Source organism: Pelophylax lessonae, assembly GCF_965119305.1.
Source record: "Pelophylax lessonae genome assembly, chromosome: 3".
Taxonomy (NCBI): Eukaryota; Metazoa; Chordata; class Amphibia; order Anura; family Ranidae; genus Pelophylax; species Pelophylax lessonae.
Genome location: NC_138770.1, coordinates 472895777 through 472917728, shown reverse-complemented (window position 1 = coordinate 472917728; position 21952 = coordinate 472895777). Strand labels below are relative to the sequence as shown.

The 21952-nt window shown below is 46.2% G+C and overlaps 1 protein-coding gene across 1 annotated transcript in view; it reads left to right on the top strand.

Moving 5' to 3' along the window:
• ARID4B (AT-rich interaction domain 4B) overlaps positions 1-21952 on the top strand; it is a gene marked incomplete at its 3' end in the record, with an annotated part of 1242797 nt that overhangs the window by 769506 nt on the left and 451339 nt on the right. Inside the window, 1 exon segment of the mRNA XM_082250934.1 lies at positions 6825-6897. Coding sequence (XP_082107060.1) covers positions 6825-6897 — 73 coding nt within the window.

Below are 21952 nucleotides of genomic sequence, written 5' to 3'. Positions count from 1 at the left end.
ATAGTTCATAGAAAAAAAAGTCCAGTGCCATGTAGGAAAAAAGAAGAGATGTTTCACTAACAGTGACCTAATGTAAATTAAATAGAATAGACTAACTACATCTTGTGTAAGTACTGGAAGCCACGTCTCCCAGCCTGCCACCAGCTGTTGACTGACAGCAGATCCTGGTGGGCACATAGCTGTAAACATAGCAAAGCATTATTACTAGTCTCACCCCACCTCTTTCTGCTCAGTGATGAGGAGAGATGGCAGTCATGTAACTTCTAATATAGTAAAGGGGGGATTTTTGATTTACCATAAAACCCATTTCTCTGATGTTCATTGTCGATCCAGCCCCTGATCTTCATAACCATTGGGTTATACAGCCCCCCACAGGAGTAGAACACTAGGCAGAAAGAATCTGGCTACGCCTATGGGTAGTCCCAGGGGGTATACTCCCCTCTTCCTGCTATAGGTACTCAGTTTTGTTACAAGCAGTGTCAGAAGAATTACAACTACACAGAAGGGTGGGTGCTGTGTCCGTCAATGAACATCAGAGAAATGGATTTTACGGTAAGTAAAAAATCCCATTTTTTTTTGGTCATTGGCAGACACAGCTCCTGATCTTCATAATAATTGGGATGTCCCAAAGCAGTGTTAAACATGAGGGGTGGGAACAGCAAAAAAAATCCCCCAGGCTAAACATTAGCCAACCAGGCAACAGGAGCTCAATCAAAACAACTGGAGACCACCTGAAAAAAAAAAAAAAAAAAAAAAACACCCTCAAAGAGGATCAAGTCTTCTAAGCAGCAGCCTGATAAAACTTGCAGCCAAAAGAAGCATCCGCACCTGCTAACACATCCACTTTATAGAACAATGTGAAAGTGTGCACCGATGACAAGGTGACCGCCTTGCAACCCTGCGTTACTGACATCTGTTGACGGAAGGCCCGGGAGGCACTGAGCGCCCGAGTAGAGTGCATCTTGACAGGGAAAGGAAGAACCTGACCCATGATGTAATAGGCCTGAATCGCTGTCTGGAAAAAAATGAATAAAGATGTGCTGATTAAAAAATAGATTGCTGCACTTAAGAATCCTGAATATTGGAAAATAGATGTGAGAAATGTGATAAAGTGCGCTATCCTAAAGGTGCTTATATACCATCAAAATAACTTGCATAATAACTAGAATAAAACTGCTTCAGGTGCTCTTAAAAAAATATCCTTGACACAGCAGCAGCTGGCTGCGAATAAGCAGCTCTAAGTGACCAAGCTCTCTAGTGTAGGATCATGATTCCCTTCTGTTCAGATTCTCAAGCCGACATCCTTGACACAGCAGCTGATAAGCTCCATGGATGAGGAACGTGCATGAGAAGAAAGGGGACTAATAGTGCATTATCTTCTAAAATTCAGTTTATTAATTAAAAGGTTACACTTACATCCAATCCTTGAAAACAAGCAAATGACACACAATGTGAGCAAACACGGCCGCCTGCAGTGCGGACCGTGTGAAGTGACAGGCGCTAGCTACTCCATCCGATGCGTTTCCCCCTCTGGCAGGCGTCAGCTGGGAATGGAGTGGACACTGCAGGTGGCCATGTTTGCCCACATTGTGTATTTTTTGCTCATATCCAAGGATTGGATGTAAGTGTAACATATTAATTAATAAGAATCAGAAAAAAGAATGAGTTCCCCTGTGGGTGGGACTTTTAAGGCACTGATATTTCAGAAAATACGCATAGGTAAAAATAACAAATGTCACTTTATTAAATGTAATTATACAAACAATTTTTAAAACATGAAAAATAGCAGCGGGCAAAGTTGGATATACATCACATTACAAAGTGAAGCGTTCACCATGAGACCCCCATAAATGAACACCCGACGCGTTTCGGAGACACACTCCTTCTTCAGGGGTGCCTTGGGAGGGTGGTCTGTGAATGATCAATGCAATTGTATGAATTATACATGTTGATAAATTCAATCTTACAAGAAAGAATAATGAAGTCAAAAATTATGCACTTACATGGTTCACTGTAATGGTTAAAACGAAAATGCCTGCCTGCACGGCTCAAAAACAGGACATGAACGGTGCCAGCGTGGGTTTATGGTAAGCCAATTAGATTTAATAGAATCGGTTTCAACCAAAAAAGAAGGAATTCTTTTGATTTGTAGAGTTGGAATCCAGTCAAGATTGCTTGCTCCCAAACCAATATGTCAGTCTGGGTGGGGACAGCTGAAATCCCAAAAAGAGGCAGTCCTGCTGGGCATAAGCCAGAAAAGGTTCGTGTTAGACAATATGTCATTTGACCAAGTCTAGGGACAAAGACAGAAAGCCCCCAAAAACAAGAAAGGGGGGGGGGGGAAATTCTGCCCGGGGATCGCCCACTGATATGGCTGACAAATTCTGTAAGGTGAAAAAAGTTGATCCTGGAGGCCTCACTGTTCCTCAAAACATGCCCAGTAAAACATTAAATATAAGAAAAAGAAATATATGTATATAGTACAATTGTTTCTCTGTATCAGTGTTGCAGCTATCTCGGAAACAGTGGGGCCAGCAAGGATACATATCACAGAACAGAGTTGTCCAAAAGGAAAATTGTAAGTGAAAATACCTTTTTGAGTCCAGACTTGGCCAAGTAAATCAAACGGCAGAATAGATGTTTCTCCACGCTCGGCAAAGGAACATATGGGTCCGACGCCGGGCGTGGAGTATAAATAGGGAGGTTTTAATCAGCTGAGAACAGTCTCAGCTGGACGGCTATAGCGTCCAGCTGACCGCCAAAAGGATTTCCTGAGTCACATGGACCGGACCCACCCCCTAACGGAAGAGATCCGGCGGAAGTGAAGAGTTAACCTCACCGCCGGAAATGATCCGGCGGAAGTGACGTCGGCCCGTGCGTCTCACCGACACGGCTCGGACTTCCGCCAACGTTGAGAGCGTCGGACGGAGTCCGTTGGGCATGCGCAATGGGATTAACCCATTGTCCAGTTGTAAAGGACTGCTGCCATCATTGGCGGACGTCACAAGGTGGCGTTCGCCTTGCCGTGCCGGGCTGTACCCATAGCATTAGCAGAGAAAATAGCTCTCTGCTCACAAAACTTGACAAAAAATGAGGATTCATATCAAAAATGTATATTACCGATCTATTAAAGACATTGTAATGGTTCAAAACATGTCTATATATAGATTGTCAATCATTTAAGCAGGGATAAAGAGAAAACAAAAACAAAATATTGGCATCCATAATTCCACGGAGGCAGGTAGATGTTCCTGTAAAAATCACAAAACAACATGTTTAATACAATGAGGCAATCACACAGATTAAATAATTATTTAAATTATTATTTAATTATTATTTAATCTGTGTGGTTGCCTCATTGTATTAAACATGTTGTTTTGTGATTTTTACAGGAACATCTACCTGCCTCCGTGGAATTATGGATGCCAATATTTTGTTTTTGTTTTCTCTTTATCCCTGCTTAAATGATTGACAATCTATATATAGACATGTTTTGAACCATTACAATGTCTTTAATAGATCGGTAATATACATTTTTGATATGAATCCTCATTTTTTGTCAAGTTTTGTGAGCAGAGAGCTATTTTCTCTGCTAATGCTATGGGTACAGCCCGGCACGGCAAGGCGAACGCCACCTTGTGACGTCCGCCAATGATGGCAGCAGTCCTTTACAACTGGACAATGGGTTAATCCCATTGCGCATGCCCAACGGACTCCGTCCGACGCTCTCAACGTTGGCGGAAGTCCGAGCCGTGTCGGTGAGACGCACGGGCCGACGTCACTTCCGCCGGATCATTTCCGGCGGTGAGGTTAACTCTTCACTTCCGCCGGATCTCTTCCGTTAGGGGGTGGGTCCGGCCCATGTGACTCAGGAAATCCTTTTGGCGGTCAGCTGGACGCTATAGCCGTCCAGCTGAGACTGTTCTCAGCTGATTAAAACCTCCCTATTTATACTCCACGCCCGGCGTCGGACCCATATGTTCTTTTGCCGAGCGTGGAGCAACATCTATTCTGCCGTTTGATTTACTTGGCCAAGTCTGGACTCAAAAAGGTATTTTCACTTACAATTTTCCTTTTGGACAACTCTGTTCTGTGATATGTATCCTTGCTGGCCCCACTGTTTCCGAGATAGCTGCAACACTGATACAGAGAAACAATTGTACTATATACATATATTTCTTTTTCTTATATTTAATGTTTTACTGGGCATGTTTTGAGGAACAGTGAGGCCTCCAGGATCAACTTTTTTCACCTTACAGAATTTGTCACCCATATCAGTGGGCGATCCCCGGGCAGAATTTCCCCCCCCCCCCTTTCTTGTTTTTGGGGGCTTTCTGTCTTTGTCCCTAGACTTGGTCAAATGACATATTGTCTAACACGAACCTTTTCTGGCTTATGCCCAGCAGGACTGCCTCTTTTTGGGATTTCAGCTGTCCCCACCCAGACTGACATATTGGTTTGGGAGCAAGCAATCTTGACTGGATTCCAACTCTACAAATCAAAAGAATTCCTTCTTTTTTGGTTGAAACCGATTCTATTAAATCTAATTGGCTTACCATAAACCCACGCTGGCACCGTTCATGTCCTGTTTTTGAGCCGTGCAGGCAGGCATTTTCGTTTTAACCATTACAGTGAACCATGTAAGTGCATAATTTTTGACTTCATTATTCTTTCTTGTAAGATTGAATTTATCAACATGTATAATTCATACAATTGCATTGATCATTCACAGACCACCCTCCCAAGGCACCCCTGAAGAAGGAGTGTGTCTCCGAAACGCGTCGGGTGTTCATTTATGGGGGTCTCATGGTGAACGCTTCACTTTGTAATGTGATGTATATCCAACTTTGCCCGCTGCTATTTTTCATGTTTTAAAAATTGTTTGTATAATTACATTTAATAAAGTGACATTTGTTATTTTTACCTATGCGTATTTTCTGAAATATCAGTGCCTTAAAAGTCCCACCCACAGGGGAACTCATTCTTTTTTCTGATTCTTCATTCGGGATGTGGCACGTTAGGGACCACTCTACATAACCTACACATGTTTATTAATTAATAAGCGGCATTTTACAAGGTAATGCACTATTAGTCCCCTTTCTTCTCATGCACGTTCCTCATCCATGGAGCTTATCAGCTGCTGTGTCAAGGATGTCAGCTTAAGAACCTGAACAGAAGGGGATCGTGATCCTACACTGGAGAGCTTGGTCACTTAGAGCTGCTTATTCGCAACCTGCTGCTGCTGTGTCAAGCATATAGGCTTGAGAACCTGAATTGAAAGGGATCGTGATCTTACACTGGAAAGCTTGGTCATTCAGAGCTGCTTATCCGCAGCCTGCTGGTAAGCGGCCATTGCTTATCTTCACACTTGGGTGGATTTTTAGAGCACCTGGAGTTTTATTCTATTTAATTTACATTGTGTCACTGGTAGTGAAACGTCTTTTCTTTTTTTTCTTCATGGGACTGGACTTTGTTTTTCTGTGAACTGTTTCTTTATAGCCACTTTATTTAAAATTAGACCCAGAGTTTATCACCTCATTTTTGATGGAATCACTACACCTTATTATTTGTTATTTGTTTATTTTCGTTGAAGATAACTTTATTTCATTGAAGTTATTTTGATGGTATATAAGCACCTTTAGGATAGCACACTTTATCACATGTCTCACATCTATTTTCCAATATTCAGGATTCTTAAGTGCAGCAATCCATTTTTTAATCAGCACATCTTTATTAAGTTTTTTCCAGACAGTGATTCAGGCCTATTACATCATGGTTCAGGTTCTTCCTTTCCCTGTCAAGGCACACTCTACTCGGGCGCTCAGTGCCTCCCGGGCCTTCCGTCAACCGATGTCAGTAATGCAGGGTTGCAAGGCAGTCACCTTGTCAGTGCACACTTTCACAAAGTTCTATAAAGTGGATGTGTTGGCATCTGCGGAGGCTTCTTTTGGCTGCAAGTTTTATCAGGCTGCTGATTAGAGGACATGATCCTCTTTGAGGGTGTTTTTTTTTGTTTTTTGTTTTTTCAGGTGGACTCCAATTGTTTTGATTGAGCTCCTGTTGCCTGGTTGGCTAATGTTTAGCCTAGGGAAATTTTTTTGCTGTTCCCACCCCTCATGTTTAACACTGCTTTGGGACATTCCAATGGTTATGAAGATCGGGAGCTGTGTCCGCCAATGAATGAAAGAGAAATGGGATTTTTTACTTACCGTAAAATCCATTTCTCTGATGTTCATTGACGGACATAGCACCCACCCTTCTATGTAGTTGTAATTCTTCTGACACTGCTTGTAACAAAATTGAGTACCTATAGCAGGGAGCGGGGAGTGTACCCCCTGGGACTACCCATAGGCATAGCCAGATTCTTTCTGTCTAGTGTCCTACTCCTGTAGGGGGCTGAATAACCCAATAGTTATGAAGATCAGGGGCTGTATTCGCCAATGAACATCAGAGAAATGGGTTTTATGGTAAATAAAAAATCCCCCCCCCCCTCCCTTTACTTTATTAGAAGTCACATGACTGACATCTCTCCTCCTTATCACTGAACAGCAAGAGGTGGGGTGAGACTAGTAATAATGCTTTGCTATGTTTACAGCTATGCTCCCAACAGGATCTGCTGTCAGTCCACAGCTGGTGGCAGGCTGGGAGACATGGCTTCCAGTACTTACACAAGGTGTAATCTAGAAGGCAAATTTTCAAAAAGTTATATTGCAGGAATTAATTTTAGTCCTTAGAAGGATTTTAGAAATAACAATCTTATTGTATAATAATTTCAAATAATGTTTTCTTTTTTTGTTTTTTAAATGTTACTCATTTTTATGTAGGAGGAAGTGGAACCATTTCCAGGTGAAGGTGAAAACTTTTTACAACAGCTCTACAAGTTTATGGAAGACAGAGGTGAGAATCTATGATTTCATATATTGTATGTTTTTATAAAAAGCCATAACATTAACCACTTGCCTACTGGGCACTTTTACCAATTTTCAGATTTCAGTGCTGTCACACTTTGAATGACAATTGCGCGGTCATGCAACACTGTACCGAAACAACATTTTTTATCATTTTATTTGAGACTTCTTTCTATTTAATCACCACTGTGTGTTTTATTTATTTTTTTGCTAAACAGTTAAAAAAGACCAATGTCAATGATTAGGGATGGGCGGAACCCCTCCTGATTGGTTCACAACAGAACAGGGGAAATGTTCTAACCCGAACGGCGAACCCTATTTAAGTTGGGAGCTCAACGGAAAAATCTAAAGTTTACATTTTGAAGACTTATTTGCAAGTAATTGGCCATAAAAGTGGTATGGGGGTCTGGGTACTGCCCTTGGGGGACATGGATCAATACAAAAAAAATTGTAAAAACAAACGTTTTTTTTCAGGAGCCGTGATTTTATTGATGCTTAAAGTGCAGCAATAAAAAATGAAAATATTCTTTTTATATATATATATATACAGTGGGTACGGAAAGTATTCAGACCGCCTTAAATTTTTCACTCTTTGTTATATTGCAGCCATTTGCTAAAATCATTTAAGTTCATTCTTCTTCCTCGTGAATGTACACACAGCTCCCCATACTGACAGAAAAACACAGAATTGTTGACATTGTTGCAGATTTATTAAAAAAGAAAAACTGAAATATCACATGGTCCTAAGTATTCAGACCCTTTGCTGTGACACTCATATATTTAACTCAGGTGCTTTCCATTTCTTCTGATCATCCTTGAGATGGTTCTACACCTTCATTTGAGTCCAGCGGTGTTTAATTATACTGATTGGACTTGATTAGGAAAGCCACACACCTGTCTATATAAGACCTTCCAGATCACAATGCATGTCAGAGCAAATGAGAATCATGAGGTCAAAGCAACCACCTGAAGAGCTCAGAGACAGAATTGTGGCAAGGCACAGATCTGGCCAAGGTTACAAAAAGATTTCTGCTGCACTTAAGGTTCCTAAGAGCACAGTGGCCTCCATAATCCTCAAATAAAAGATGTTTGGGACGACCAGAACCCTTCCTAGAGCTGGCCGTCCGGCCAAACTGAGCTATCGGGGGAGAAGAGCCTTGGTGAGAGAGGTAAAGAAGAACCCAAAGATCACTGTGGCTGAGCTCCAGAGATGCAGTCAGGAGATGGGAGAAAGTTGTAGAAAGTCAACCATCACTGCAGCCCTCCACCAGTCGGGGCTTTATGGCAGAGTGGCCCGACGGAAGCCTCTCCTCAGTGTAAGACACATGAAAGCCCACATGGAGTTTGCTAAAAAACACCTGAAGGACTCCAAGATGGTGAGAAATAAGATTCTCTGGTCTGATGAGACCAAAATATAACTTTTTGGCCTTAATTCTAAGCGGTATGTGTGGAGAAAACCAGGCACTGCTCATCACCTGTCCAATACAGTCCCAACAGTGAAGCATGGTGGTGGCAGCATCATGCTGTGGGGGTGTTTTTCAGCTGCAGGGACAGGACGACTGGTTGCAATCGAGGGAAAGATGAATGCGGCCAAGTACAGGGATATCCTGGACAAAAACCTTCTCCAGAGTGCTCTGGACCCCAGACTGGGCCGAAGGTTTACCTTCCAACAAGACAATGACCCTAAGCACACAGCTAAAATAACGAAGGAGTGGCTTCACAACAACTCCGTGACTGTTCTTGAATGGCCCAGCCAGAGCCCTGACTTAAACCCAATTGAGCATCTCTGTAGAGACCTAAAAATGGCTGTCCACCAACGTTTACCATCCAACCTGACAGAACTGGAGAGGATCTGCAAGGAGGAATGGCAGAGGATCCCCAAATCCAGGTGTGAAAGACTTGTTGCATCTTTCCCAAAAAGACTCCTGGCTGTAGTTGATCAAAAGGGGGCTTCTACTAAATACTGAGCAAAGGGTCTGAATACTTAGGACCATGTGATATTTCAGTTTTTCTTTTTTAATAAATCTGCAACAATGTCAACAATTCTGTGTTTTTCTGTCAGTATGGGGTGCTATGTGTACATTCATGAGGAAGAAGAATGAACTTAAAGCGGAGTTCCACCCTGGTTTTTTTTTTTTTTTTTTTTTTAATACCCCCGGGACAGTTAGGGCTAGTACATTCCACAATGGCTAGCCTCTGATCTGTCCCGGGTTGCACTTACCTGTTAGGACAAATTCTTACCTTGCAAACGTCTTGTCCAGCGCTGCCATCTCAGATGTGGGCAGCTTGAAGCCAGCGAGATCCCCTTCGGCGTCTTCTTCCGCCTTCTTTGGTCCCACGATACTCTGCGCCGGCCCCGATGTCACTTCCGGGTCGCGCGCGTCATCCCTCTACAGCTTCTGGGCCTGCCCAGAAGCTGTTTAGAAGGGGATGATGCGCGCGACCCGGAACTGACGTCGGGGCCGAGGCACGCGCAATGATTCCTGGGAGCTATGACGTTCAGCTCTTAGGAATCATTGCAGAGCCAGGAAGTGACGACGGGCCGCGGCCGAGGAAGAAGGAAGTAAGGTAAGTATTTTTTCTTCGCTACGAGGTAAGTAAAAAAAAAAAAAAATATGCGATTATCCATTTCTTTTTCAGGTGACCCGGAGCGAGAAGATGGAGGTAAGTATAAAAATAGGGTGGAACTCCACTTTAAATGATTTTAGCAAATGGCTGCAATATAACAAAGAGTGAAAAATTTAAGGGGGTCTGAATACTTTCCGTACCCACTGTATATAGTGCCTTGGGGGGTCCTGTTAATGTGCCTATAAAGTGGCACATCTGTAGCAGGTATAGATCAGCAAAAATAAAATTTTTAAAGAAAAAAAACGAGTCAGATCACATTTAAAATGACTCGCAGTTACAATTGCCACCTCCCGGCTATAAAAAAAATTTAAGGATGAAAGGGAATGGGGTCCCCCCCCAGTCCATACCAGGCCAAAAAAAATAAATAAAATAAATGACGTGCGCCCCCCCAAATCAAAACCAGACTCTTATCCAGCATGCAGCTTGGCAGGTCAGGAAAGGGGAGGGGACGAGCGGGCATCCCTCCCCCATCTGAACCATACCAGGCCCCATGTCCTCAACATGAGGGGGGAGGGGACAATGGCCTCTTCCCGACAACCCTGGGCTGTGGTTGTCGGGGTCTGCGGTATCGGAATCTTAAAAAGGCTGCCCCCAGATCCCACCCCCCCATGTGAATGGGTAATCGGGTACATCATACCCCTACCCATTCATCAAAAGTGTGTACAAAAATAAAAAACACACGAGTTTTTGAAATGTCCTTTATTCAAACATAGAAATTAGTGTCCCCCCGATGTCAATCACGCCACCTGCCCACCCGAAAAAAGAAAAAAAGCCTCCGCTTTTGTTGAACGCTTCCCGCGGTTTGACAGTTCTTATATAGGGGATGGTCAGGGCCACACCAGTGACGACCCAGCATGCACTAGTCTGTAAAGTCACGAAAGGGTGGGACCACCCAGGAAGGTCACCTGTGTTGCCCCGCCCATTCCCTATATAAGAACTGTCAAACTGTGAATCGGCTGACTGCAGGAAGCGTTCTATGAGAGCAGAGCTTTTTTCTCTTACGTCCTCTGACCGTCGCCGCCCACTCATACAGTCTTCACCAATGGGTATTGACTTCCTCTCCACAGGAGTAGCTAGGCATAAGACTTGTTAAAAACAAAAGCATTTAACACTGGTCAATACCCCCCCTGCAGTAGCCATCCCAACTCAGTTTGTCTTCTGCCTAGCGTTAGGAGTAGATAGGCTTCCCTGTGCTGGAGCTACAGTCTCAGCCTTCTAATCTTTTCTTATGGTTTTTATTTCCAAGAATGTCAGTTTTTTCCATGTGTTCACCCTGGCATTAGGAACGACCCATCCCTGTTCGGAGCAGGGATGCAGCCTGTGAGGTGGCTACCTCACTGGACGCATCTGCGGTTCAGTGCTGCAGTGTCCTGTGTTTTGGCTGATGGCATTCCCTTTCATCTGAGGGCAGCGGCTTTCCGTTTAATAGAGGCACCCCACGCTATCCGGTACAGGTAAGTACTTTCTGTGTGGGGCCTCTGTCTGGGGTGGCAGTCCTGTGTGCTGTGTGTCCCCTCATGTCTGTGCGTTTGTGGGGCTCCCTGATGCGATCCCTGCGGGGGTCTTTTTTATTGCACTGCTGGCGCTGTGTGGGCTTGGGGGCCCCTCTCCTGTGTCACTTCGGTGTTTGGAGGTGCAGACTATGTGTGCGGCGGCTGCTGCGGGTAAAAACCGCGTGGTTCGCCATTTTAGGTGTGGGCAGCATGTCTGGCTTCACTATGGGCTTTTTCAACAGCTTCTATGTAGTGGTTTTGGCGCCATCCGGCGCCATCTTGTGTGTGGCAAAACGATCGTTCCGAGCACATGTCGGCGGCCATCTTGCCGAAGCCTCCCATTACTTCCTATTTCCCTTGGCCTGCAGCATATAGTTCAGCCTCTGGCGACCTCACTTCCTTTTCCTCTGGAGCAGCGATCGGTGTGGTAACACTCTGTGGGGCTCTGCAGACTGTCCTTTCCATATTTACTCTGTTTTTATCCCTTCTGGCTCCGTTTTGTCCCTGTAGGGGGTCTGTGTACACAGTCTATATAGCGGTGGGCTGCGTGGTCCGCAGCGCTCTTAAAGGGCCAGTACCTTTAAAATTTTGTTTCTGCAATGGAATCTCAGGACAGCAAATTCCCCCCAGCCTTGGTGGGTGACCCCAGTTCTGCTGAACCCCCCATTCTACCTAATTTGGCCGCTGTGTGGCGACTTTAGAGTCCAAAATGGAGGTGCTGATGGCTGAACGAGCTGCTAGAAAAAGGCCTAGGATATCTTTCTCTTCTGATTCAGATGGTGGTGTGGCTGCTGTGGGTGGCATGCCCTTTTCAGGGTCTCGCTCCTCTCAGGACCCCCTGGGATCTGAGGGGGAGGCAGAGGTGGAGGGAGTAGATGATTCTCCCCCGGGGTCGCCTGAAGAACGCACAGCTATGGATGCGTTGATTTCTTCTGTTAAAGAAACACTACATTTGGAGGATGAGCCCAATCCTCCGGGCATTGTGTCCTCTTTTGGTACACATAGGTCCTGCAAGTTGGCGCAGGTTTTTCCCTGCCCCGCTGAGTTTCATCACACAGTGATTGAACAATGGCGCAGTTTGAAACGCCCTTTCACGGTGCCTAAATGGTTTTAACTGCTCTACCCCTTTGTGCCTTCTACGGATTCGCGCTGGTGTGTGGCTCCCCAGGTGGATCACACTGTGGCCGTGTTAAACAAGGCTACTTTGGTTCCCACTGAGGATACCCTGGTGTTCTGGGATCCTACGGACAGGAGATTGGAGTCTCTGGCCCGCCATGCCTACATGGTGGCGGGTTCCATGCTCAAACCTATTTTCGCTTCTGTCATGGTGGCTCAGGTCGTGGCGGATTGGACTAAGGTGCTTAGACGCACTCTCGCGTCTGCTTCTGCCCCACCTGCCACGCTGGACATGGTGGACCAAATTAATCAAGGGGTCATGTATTTGTGCGATGCGGCCTTGAATGAGGCCCCTTTGGCTGCGCGCCTGTCTAGTGTCGCGGTACACAACCGTCGACTGATCTGGTTGAAGAGCTGGTCGGCTGACCAGACATCACGGAAAACAGTGGCTGATTTTCCTTATGCAAGGTCACGCCTTTTTTGGTGAGGCCTTAGATACTTTGGTGAAAGGAGTCACTGGGGACAAAAGCACTCTGCTGCCCCAGAATCCGAAGAACAAGCCTTTTCGCGGTAAGCGGGGTCCCGCCTTTGGACCCAATCAGGGGTCCTTTCGTGCCTTCAAGACACAAAACAAGGGCAAACCCTTCAAGGGCCAAGGTGGCCAGAAAAAGCCCTGGGCGGGCAAGCAAAAGACCGGCCACGCCGGTGCGGCGGCTTAACCCGCCTCTGCCTGAAGGGACGCCCTCACCCGTTTCAGTGGTGGGGGGGACGTTTGCGCGGTTTCCTCCAACCTAGGCTGCTCCGAATTCCGGACAGGTGGGATCAGGAAATCATTCGATCGGGATACAAGATCGAATTCCTTTCGCGGACGGCGGACAGATTCTTTCCCTCAAATCTTCATTTGACCCCAGGGCGGTTACAGGACCTGCATCAAGCGGTGCAGGATCTCCTTGCCCAGGGGGGGATTGTCCCGGTGCCTCATCGGGACAGGTTTACTCGAATCTGTTCACTGTGCCCAGAAAGGAGGGCAAGGTATGTCCGATCCTGGACTTGAAAGCTCTGAACCGCTTCGTGCGGGTTCGAAAGTTCCGTATGGAATCTCTCCGCTCGGTGGTGGCCTCCCTGAGTCCAGGGGAATTCCTGGCCTCCATTGGCCTAAAGGATGCGTACCTGCGCATTCCCATTTTCGAGGGTCATCAGAGGTACCTCAGGTTCGCCATAGCGGAGGACCATTATCAGTTCGTAGCGTTGCCTTTCGGTCTCGCTTCGGCTCCAAGGGTCTTTACCAAAGTGCTGGCGCCTGTTTTTGGCCTGTTGAGGGCACAGGGCATTGCGGTCTTGGGATATCTGGATGATCTCCTGTTAAGATCGAGTGCCAGTCAGAGCCTGTTGCTCGATCTGTCGACTACGGTACAGACGCTCCAGGAGTTCGGTTGGACCATCAACGTTCAGAAGTCGACTTTGTCTCCTTCGGTTCTTCTTCCTTATTTGGGAATGGTTCTGGACTCTGCTCAAGCGAAGGTATTTCTGCCGGAGGACAAGCTCCGGACCCTTCAGAACGAGATCAGGTCTCTCGGGGACAATGAATCCTCGTCACTCAGGACCTGTTAGCGGTGCCTGGGGTTGATGGTATCAGCCTTCGAGGCGATACCATTTGCTCAGTTTCACACGTGGTCTCTCCAAGATACTGGCCAGGTGGGACAGGCTACCTGAGTCCTTGGATCTGAGTGTCTCGTTGAGTCGGCAGACCAGAATGGATCTTCTGTGGTGGCTTCAGTCCCCGGCTGTGTCGGAAGGAAAATCCTTCCGTCCGTTACTGTGGACGGTGATTACAACGGATACCAGCCTGTCAGGCTGGGGTGGAGTCCTAGGTAACCTGTCTGCCCAGGGCACTTGGTCGGAGGAGGAATCCTCTCTTCCAATCAACATCTTGGAATTGAGGGCGATCAAACTGTGTCTCTTCCAGTGGTCGGGTCGACTTCGGGGCCGTCCTGTATGGGTACAGACGGGCAATGCTACCGCGGTAATAGAAAGTGAAAATAATCAGCGCAATCCCTATATAAATAATACAAGTGATGAACACAAAGCTGCACGCAATCAGTGCCAAACACAAAACACCCACAGTAATGAATAAATAATATTGCTGCGCTAAGTGAATATAAAAAATCGCTTAATAAAATATAATATTGTGACAAGAAATAAATATAATGATCATAAATTAATATGAATCAACCAAAACGTGATATTGAATGTCCCAATAACACAGTGTAAATAAAGTGACTTAGTATTAATGTGATAAAAGTCCCAATACACAGTGCAATTTCAGTGGCAAAATGAATAAACAAATCTTCATCTGTGCATAAAGTGCTGCATGCTTCACTCCAAGTGCTCCAGTGACAAATAGTGAGATTAGCAGCTCACCTCAAATAAAGACTCAAATGAGTATAAACTATCTAAAAATACTATTAGTATTTTTCCGGGTTGCAGTGCCTGTGTGTATAGCCATGGGGGACGAGCTGGAGCGATTCCATACATAACCTGAGAGATTGGTTGAAGGTGGAGGCAGAAGGGCTCACCAGGCGACCGTGAATGTTTACCTTTATGCCAGTTTAGACTCATTTATTAAGCGATTTTTTATATTCACTTAGCGCAGCAATATTATTTATTCAATGCTTCCGCGGTGGCTTACATCAAACACCAAGGGGGCACCAGGAGTGCCCGGGCAGCCCGGGAGGTGACCGACATTCTGTCTTGGGCCGAGACTCATGTCCCGGCGATTTCGGCAGTTCACATTCCGGGTGTGGAGAATTGGCAGGCAGATTATCTGAGCCGCCAGACCCTGGATCAGGGGGAATGGTCCCTACACCCGGAGGTCTTCCAAATGCTGTGTGCGAAGTGGGGATCCCAGGACGTGGATCTGTTCGCGTCTCAGCTAAACCACAAGGTGAAAAGGTTTGAGGCAAGAACGCGCGATTCTCTGGCGGACGCCTCGGATGCGCTGGTGGCCCCTTGGCATCAGTATCGTCTGATGTATGCCTTGCCTCCGCTCAGTTGTTATCCAGGTTCCTTCGCAGGTTGGCCTCGGAACTGAACTTGGTGATTCTGGTGGTACCGGACTGGCCACGCCGGTCTTGGTACGCGGACATCGTTCACCTAGCAGTCGCACCTCCTTGGCGGCTGCCAATGCGGGAAGATCTACTGTCTCAGGGACCGATCTTCCATCCTGCTTCACAGTCGCTTGCTTTAACGGCCTGGCTGTTGAAAGCCAGGTCCTGAGAGACAGAGGTCTCTCCCCAGAGGTCATTCCTACCTTAATCAAGGCTAGAAAAGCCTTGTCTGGTAAAATTTATTACCGTACCTGGAAAGCTTATTTTGCCTGGTGTGAGTCCAGGGGGTTTTCTCCTTGTTCATACTCGGTGACGAGAGTGTTGGCTTTCCTCCAGTCTGGTGTGGACCAGCGCCTGGCGCTGGCCACGATAAAGGGCCAGGTATCTGCACTGGCTGTTCTTTTTCAACGCCCTGTGGCATCTCATTCCTTAGTTCGCACCTTCATTCAAGGTGTGCGACATTTGGCCCCTCCCCGGAGGGAGCCTTTACCTCCATGGGACTTGAACTTGGTTCTGTCCGTGTTACAGCATACTCCCTTTGAAAACATCCGGGAGATATCGTTACCTCTGCTGTCTAAGAAGGTTGCCTTTCTAGTGGCGATCACTTCGGCTCGCAGGGTGTTGGAGTTAGCGGCGTTGTCTTGCTGCTCTCCTTACCTGGTGGTTCATAAGGATAAGGTGGTCTTGCGACCTAACCCATCTTTTCTCCCAAAAGTGGTGTCTGATTTTCACCTACCTATCTACCAAACTGAGTTGGGGTGGCTACTGCAGGGGGGTATTGACCAGTGGGACAGTGGTGTGTCTATGTTAAATGCTTTTGTTTTTAAGTCTTATGCCTAGCTACTCCTGTGGAGAGGAAGTCAATACCAATTGGTGAAGACTGTATGAGTGGGCGGCGACTGTCGGAGGACTCAGAGAAAGGAATTTTACGGTAAGATTTTACAAAAATTGCCCCCCCCCCCCGCCCCAGAAAACCCCCCTATGTTGAGGGCATGTGGCCTGGTATATTTCAAGAGGGGGGGGGGGGTTCTCGCCCGTCCCCTCCCATTTCCTGACTTGCCAGGCTGCGTGCTCAGATAAGGGTCTGGTATGGATTTTGAGGGGGATCCTATGCCGTTTTTTCCCCTAATTTTTTAATCGCCCGTAGCTGGAAATTGTAACCACAATTCATTTTAAATGTGATTTGACTCTTTTTTTTTTTTCTTTAGAAATGTCAGTTTTGCTGTAGCAAGATCTATACATGGTACAGATGTGCCACTTTACAGACACATTAAGGGGGGCCCCCAGGCACTATATTTTAATGATTTTTAAAAAAAAAAATTCCCGGCACTTTTTTTTTCCCGCTGTCAGTGGGGAAACCTTTTGACAGCTTATGACTCATTGATTGTTAAAGACACTGCGGCAGGCTTCCTGGCCCTGCTCCTTAACAACCAGCTTATACTGCGTCCTGATTGGGCAAAGCTTTGCCTAATCAGGGGACAGGACAGCAATTTACGAGTGTTCAGTGAATGGCAAATGTTCAGCCCGAACTCATGCTTGGGCCAAGCCATTCACCCATCCCTATCATTGAGCTCACATCCGACTCACAAGAAGAAACGACACTTTGCTACAATGTAAAGCAGTGAGTGTACAGCTTGTATAACAGTGTAAATTTGCTGTCCCCTTACATTAATGTCCAAACCGCTGGCAACAAAAGTGAGTACACCCCTAAGTTAAAATGTCCAGATTGGACGCAAAGTGTCAATATTTTGTGTTGCCACCTTTATTTTCCAGTAATTGCCTTAACCCTCTTGGGCATGGAGTTCCCCAGAGCTTCACAGGTTGCCACCGGAGACCTCTTCCACTCCTGCATGAGGACATCACAGAGATATTGGATGTTAGAGACCTTGAGCTCCTCCACCTTTCATTTGACGATGCCCCACAGATGCCCAATAGGGTTTAGGTTTGGAGACATGCTTGACCGGTCCATCACCTTTACCCTCAGCTTCTTTAGCAAGGCAGTGGTCGTCTTGGAGGTGTGTTTGGAGTCATTATCATTGGAATACTGTCTTGCGGCCCAGTCTCCAAATGGAGGGGATCATGCTCTGCTTCAGTATGTCACAGTACATGTTGGCATTCTTGGTTCCCTCAATGAACTGTAGCTCTCCAGTGCTGGCAGCACTCATGCAGCCCCAGACCATGACACTTCCATTACACCACCATGTTTGACTGTAGGCAAGACACACTTGTCTTTGTACTCCTCACCTGGTTGCCGCCACACATGCTTTACACCATCTGAACCAAATAAGTTTATCTTGGTTCCATCAGACCACAGGACGTGGTTCCTATAATCCATGTCCTTCTTCTGCTTGTGCTCAGCAAACTATTTGCTGGCTTTCTTGTGCATCATCTTTAGAAGAGGCTTCCTACTGGGACAACAGCCATGCATACCAATTTGATGCAGTGTGCCGCATATGGTCTGAGCACTGACAGGTTAACCCCCTCACCTTCAACCTCTGTAGCAATGCTGGCATCACTCATACGTCTATTTCCCAAAGACAACCTCTGGAAATGACGCCGAGCACGTGCACTCAACTTCCTTGGTCGACCATGGCAAGGCCTGATCTGAGTGTAACCTGTCCTGGTAAACGGCTGTATGGTCTTGGCCACCGTGCTGCAGCTCAGTTTCAGGGTCTTGGCAATCTTCTTATAGTCTAGGCCATCTTTATGTAGAGCAACAATTCTTTTTTTTCAGATCCTCAGCGAGTTCTTTGCCATGAGGTGCCATGTTGAACTTTTAGTGACCAGTATGAGAGAATTCAACACACCTGCTCCCCATTCACACCTGAGACCTTGTAACACTAACGAGTCACATGACACCAGGGAGGGAAAACACATTTGCGTGGAAACAGACCTAATATAATAGCCAATATGTTGTTAACCACTTGCCGACTGCGCACAGTATATTTACTGTGGCAGTCAGCCCCTCACAGGCAGAGCGACGTAGGTCTACGTCGCTAGCCTGTGAGGCTCTGGGGAGCGAGCGCGCGCCCGCGGAGGCGCGCTCCCGCGCGGTCACGGACCCCCCCGCGCGTGTGACTGGCGGACCCGATGTCCGCCGGTCACTCGGCGATCGTCGGGGGAGAGGGAGAAAGTCAGGCGGCTTGTGTAAACAAGCCACCTGTCATTCTCCTCGGTGTAAAGACACTGATCACACGGATCTACTATGTAGAACCGTTGATCAGTGTCCTTACAGCTCAAGCCACAGCCAATCACAGTAGAAAGCACGCCCCTAGGGACACACACAGCCCCTCCCTCCCAAATAAAGTTAACCCCTTCACTACCAGTGTATTTTTACAGTAACAGTGCATATGTATAGCACTGATTACTGTAGAAATGTCACTGGTAACCCCAAAAGTGTCAAAAATGTCAGTCAAGGGTCAGATCTGTCCACCCCAATGTCGCAGTACCGCAAAAAAAATCGCAGATCGCCGCCATTACGCGTTAAAAAAAAAAACAACAAAAATGACAAAAATCTTTCCCTTTGTTCGTTAACGCGATAAGTTTTGCGCAAACCAATAAAAATAAGTTTTTTGCGATTTTTTTTTACCAAACATATGTAGCATAAAACAAATTGGCCGAAAATGTTAAAAAATTTAGATTTTTACATTTTTTTTTTGGGGAATTTCATATAATAAAATGTGAAAAATATTGTTATCTTTGCAAAATTTACGCTCTTTTTTTGTTTATAGCGCAAAAAGTAAAAATCGCACAGGTGATCAAATACCACCAAAAGAAAGCTCTGTTTGTGGGAAAAAAAGGACGTCAAATTCGTTTAGGTACAGCATCGCACGACCGCGCAATTGTCCATTAAAGTCACGCAGTGCCAAATCGCAAAATACCCCCTGGTCGTTTAGCAGGAAAATCCTTCAGGGCTAAAGTGGTTAAGATAACATAAAATGAGGAGTTGTAACGAGTCAATAGATACCAAGCATGTCAAGCCTTAACCACTTTACCCCCAGCCCTATTTCGGACACTTTTTGTTCACAAGTTAAAACCAGTATTTTTTCCTAGAAAACTACTTAGAACCCCCAAACATTATATATATTTTTTTAGCAAAGACTCTGGAGAATAAAATGTCGGTCATTGCAAAATTTTTTGTCACGCGGTATTTGCGCAGCGGTCTTTAAAACGCCATTTTTTTGGAAAAAATTTGAAAAATCACATTTCACTAATTTTAAAAAATACTAAACAGTAAAGTTAGCCCATTTTTTTGTATATTGTGAAAGAACATGTCACGCCGAGTAAATAGATACCAAACATGTTACGGTTTAAAATTGCGCCCCCCCGTGGGATGGCGACAAACTACGGTCAATAGAGATCTCAATCTGCGACGCTTTAAATTTATTTAACGGTTACCAGTTTTGAGTTAGAGTGTAGCTCTTTTTTTTAAATTATTGCCCACGCTCTGGCGATCGCGGCGATACCTCACATGTGTGGTTTGAACAGCGATTTTCATTTGCGGCTCGACTTGCGTATATGTTTTTTTTTGTGCGCGAGCTAACGGTGACGGGGGCGGCTAAATTTTTTTTTTTTTTCCTATTTATTTTTTCTTTTTTTTAACTTTATTACAGGTTTTTTAAAAAAAAAAAATCTGATCACTTTTATTGCTGTCACAAGCAATGTAAACATCCCTTGTGACAGCAATATGTGTGACAGGTACACTTTATGGAGGGATCGAGGGTCTAAAAGACCCTAGACCCCTCCACTACACTTCCCTGTATGCAAAACGCCAAAAACGGCATTTTTGCATACAGCCGTTTTTTAAATCTGCCGCCTTTTGCGGCACAGTAACCCGGATGTGACGTCATGGACGCCGCCTCCGGGTTACGTCATCGGAGACCCGATCGATGCCGTTTCCGGCATTCATCGGGACTCCATCCAGCCGGCGGACGTGCCGGCTGGGTGCTCGGGGCTCCCGGTGGGACGGGAGCCCCGAGCAAAGCCGCGGAAGGCGGCGGGAGGGGGGGATGTCCCCTCCCGCCCCCCCGGGTAACGATCGAGCGGCTCCCGAGCCGCATCGATCGTTACCGACGGAAAGCCGACCGCCGGCTTCAAACAACGGTACCGGGATGATGCCTCTAGCTAGAGGCATCATCCCGGTATAACCACTCAAAGTCAGCCGACGTAGATCTACGTGGCTGGTCGTTAAGTGGTTAAATGTGTGCTTGTGAAATTGTGAAAAACAATGGTACTCAAAATTTTCCATAGGCAACAATTTAAAAGCATTTACATATTTTCAGTTAAGGGTTGATCATGAATTTATTTCTCTCACTCTGACATTTGCGGCCATACCTCACGTGTGGCGCAATTTTGTTTTTTACAGACACGTGATGACCCTACGCTGCTTGTTTGCGTTGCAGATTTACGGAGGTGCTATAAAGAAAAATAATAGTTTTTATTTGTTTTATTACATTTTATTCTTTTATATGCTTTTTTTGTATTTAAAGCTGAGCTCCACCCAAAAGAGGAAGCTCAGCTTGTTTGCACCCCCCCCCCCCCTTCCACTGCCACTCTTTGGGGTGGGGGAGCAGGTACCTGCTTTTGGCATGTACCCTCTCCCAATTCCTGGTAAGATCACCTCAAGGCGATCTCTGTCTTTTCTGGTCGCTCCTCCTTCCCCCCTGCTGCCTTCTGGGACCTGTGCTTTTCCCAGAAGACATCGGGACTGTTCAGAAAGCACAGCACGACTCGCACATGCGCAATAGGAAACCGGCCGTGAAGCCTTACTTGCATTGCCCACACCTGCACCCAAAACCGATGGATGAATCAGCTTGGGGTGTCAACATCATGGGATCCCTGGAAAGGTAAGTGTCCTTCTATTAAGTCAGCAGCTACGATACTTATAACTACTGACTTTTTTAATTTTCTCTATTGTCCATTCACAAATGCAGCCTCATCTTCATGAGCTGTATGGGTTATGCTGCAACCTGCAGGATTAGTCTAGGCAGTACAACAGTACAAAGTTTTACATATACACACCCACAAGGCTGTCCCTCCAGACATATCCCTCACACACACACATCCCAGCACATCAGTTTGTTTCTGCCTAGAGAAGGAGTAGGACCTAAGTTTCCTGCTTGGACTCCGGTCTCAGTTTTTTTTATTATTTTCAGAATATTTTCTTTTTTCTCTTTACTCACTTGCTAGCTAGTGTTCAGGGAAGAATTTCCTGGTGATCTACAACCAACAAAGCCATCTGGGGCTTGGCACTGGATAATCTAGATCCTTATGGTCCTTCCAGCCTGGCCTACAAGCGTTAGCAGGTTATAGTCCCCCATTAGGCCTCGCCACGCCGGTGCTTCTTTCCGGATGGGTCAAGCCTGCGAGAGGTTGCCTCGCCAGGAAGCAACGACCTTTCCGGTCCGGTGCTGCTGACAAGTCCTCTTCAGCATTAAGGGGCAGCCTTACCCGTCTCAGGGGTGGGGGGACGTCTGCGCTTCTTTCAAGGACCCTGGACTTCTTCATTCATGACAATTGGGTTTGTGAACTGATTTGTTCTGGGTACAAGATAGAATTCTGGTCCTGGCCAGGGGACAGGTTTTTTTTCAGTCAAATCTTCACCGGTCTCCCGATTGTTTGAAAGATCTCCGGGAGGCTGTACAGGATCTCCTGGCTCAAGGAGTGATTGTGCCGGTTCCTCAGCAGGAATGCTTTCACA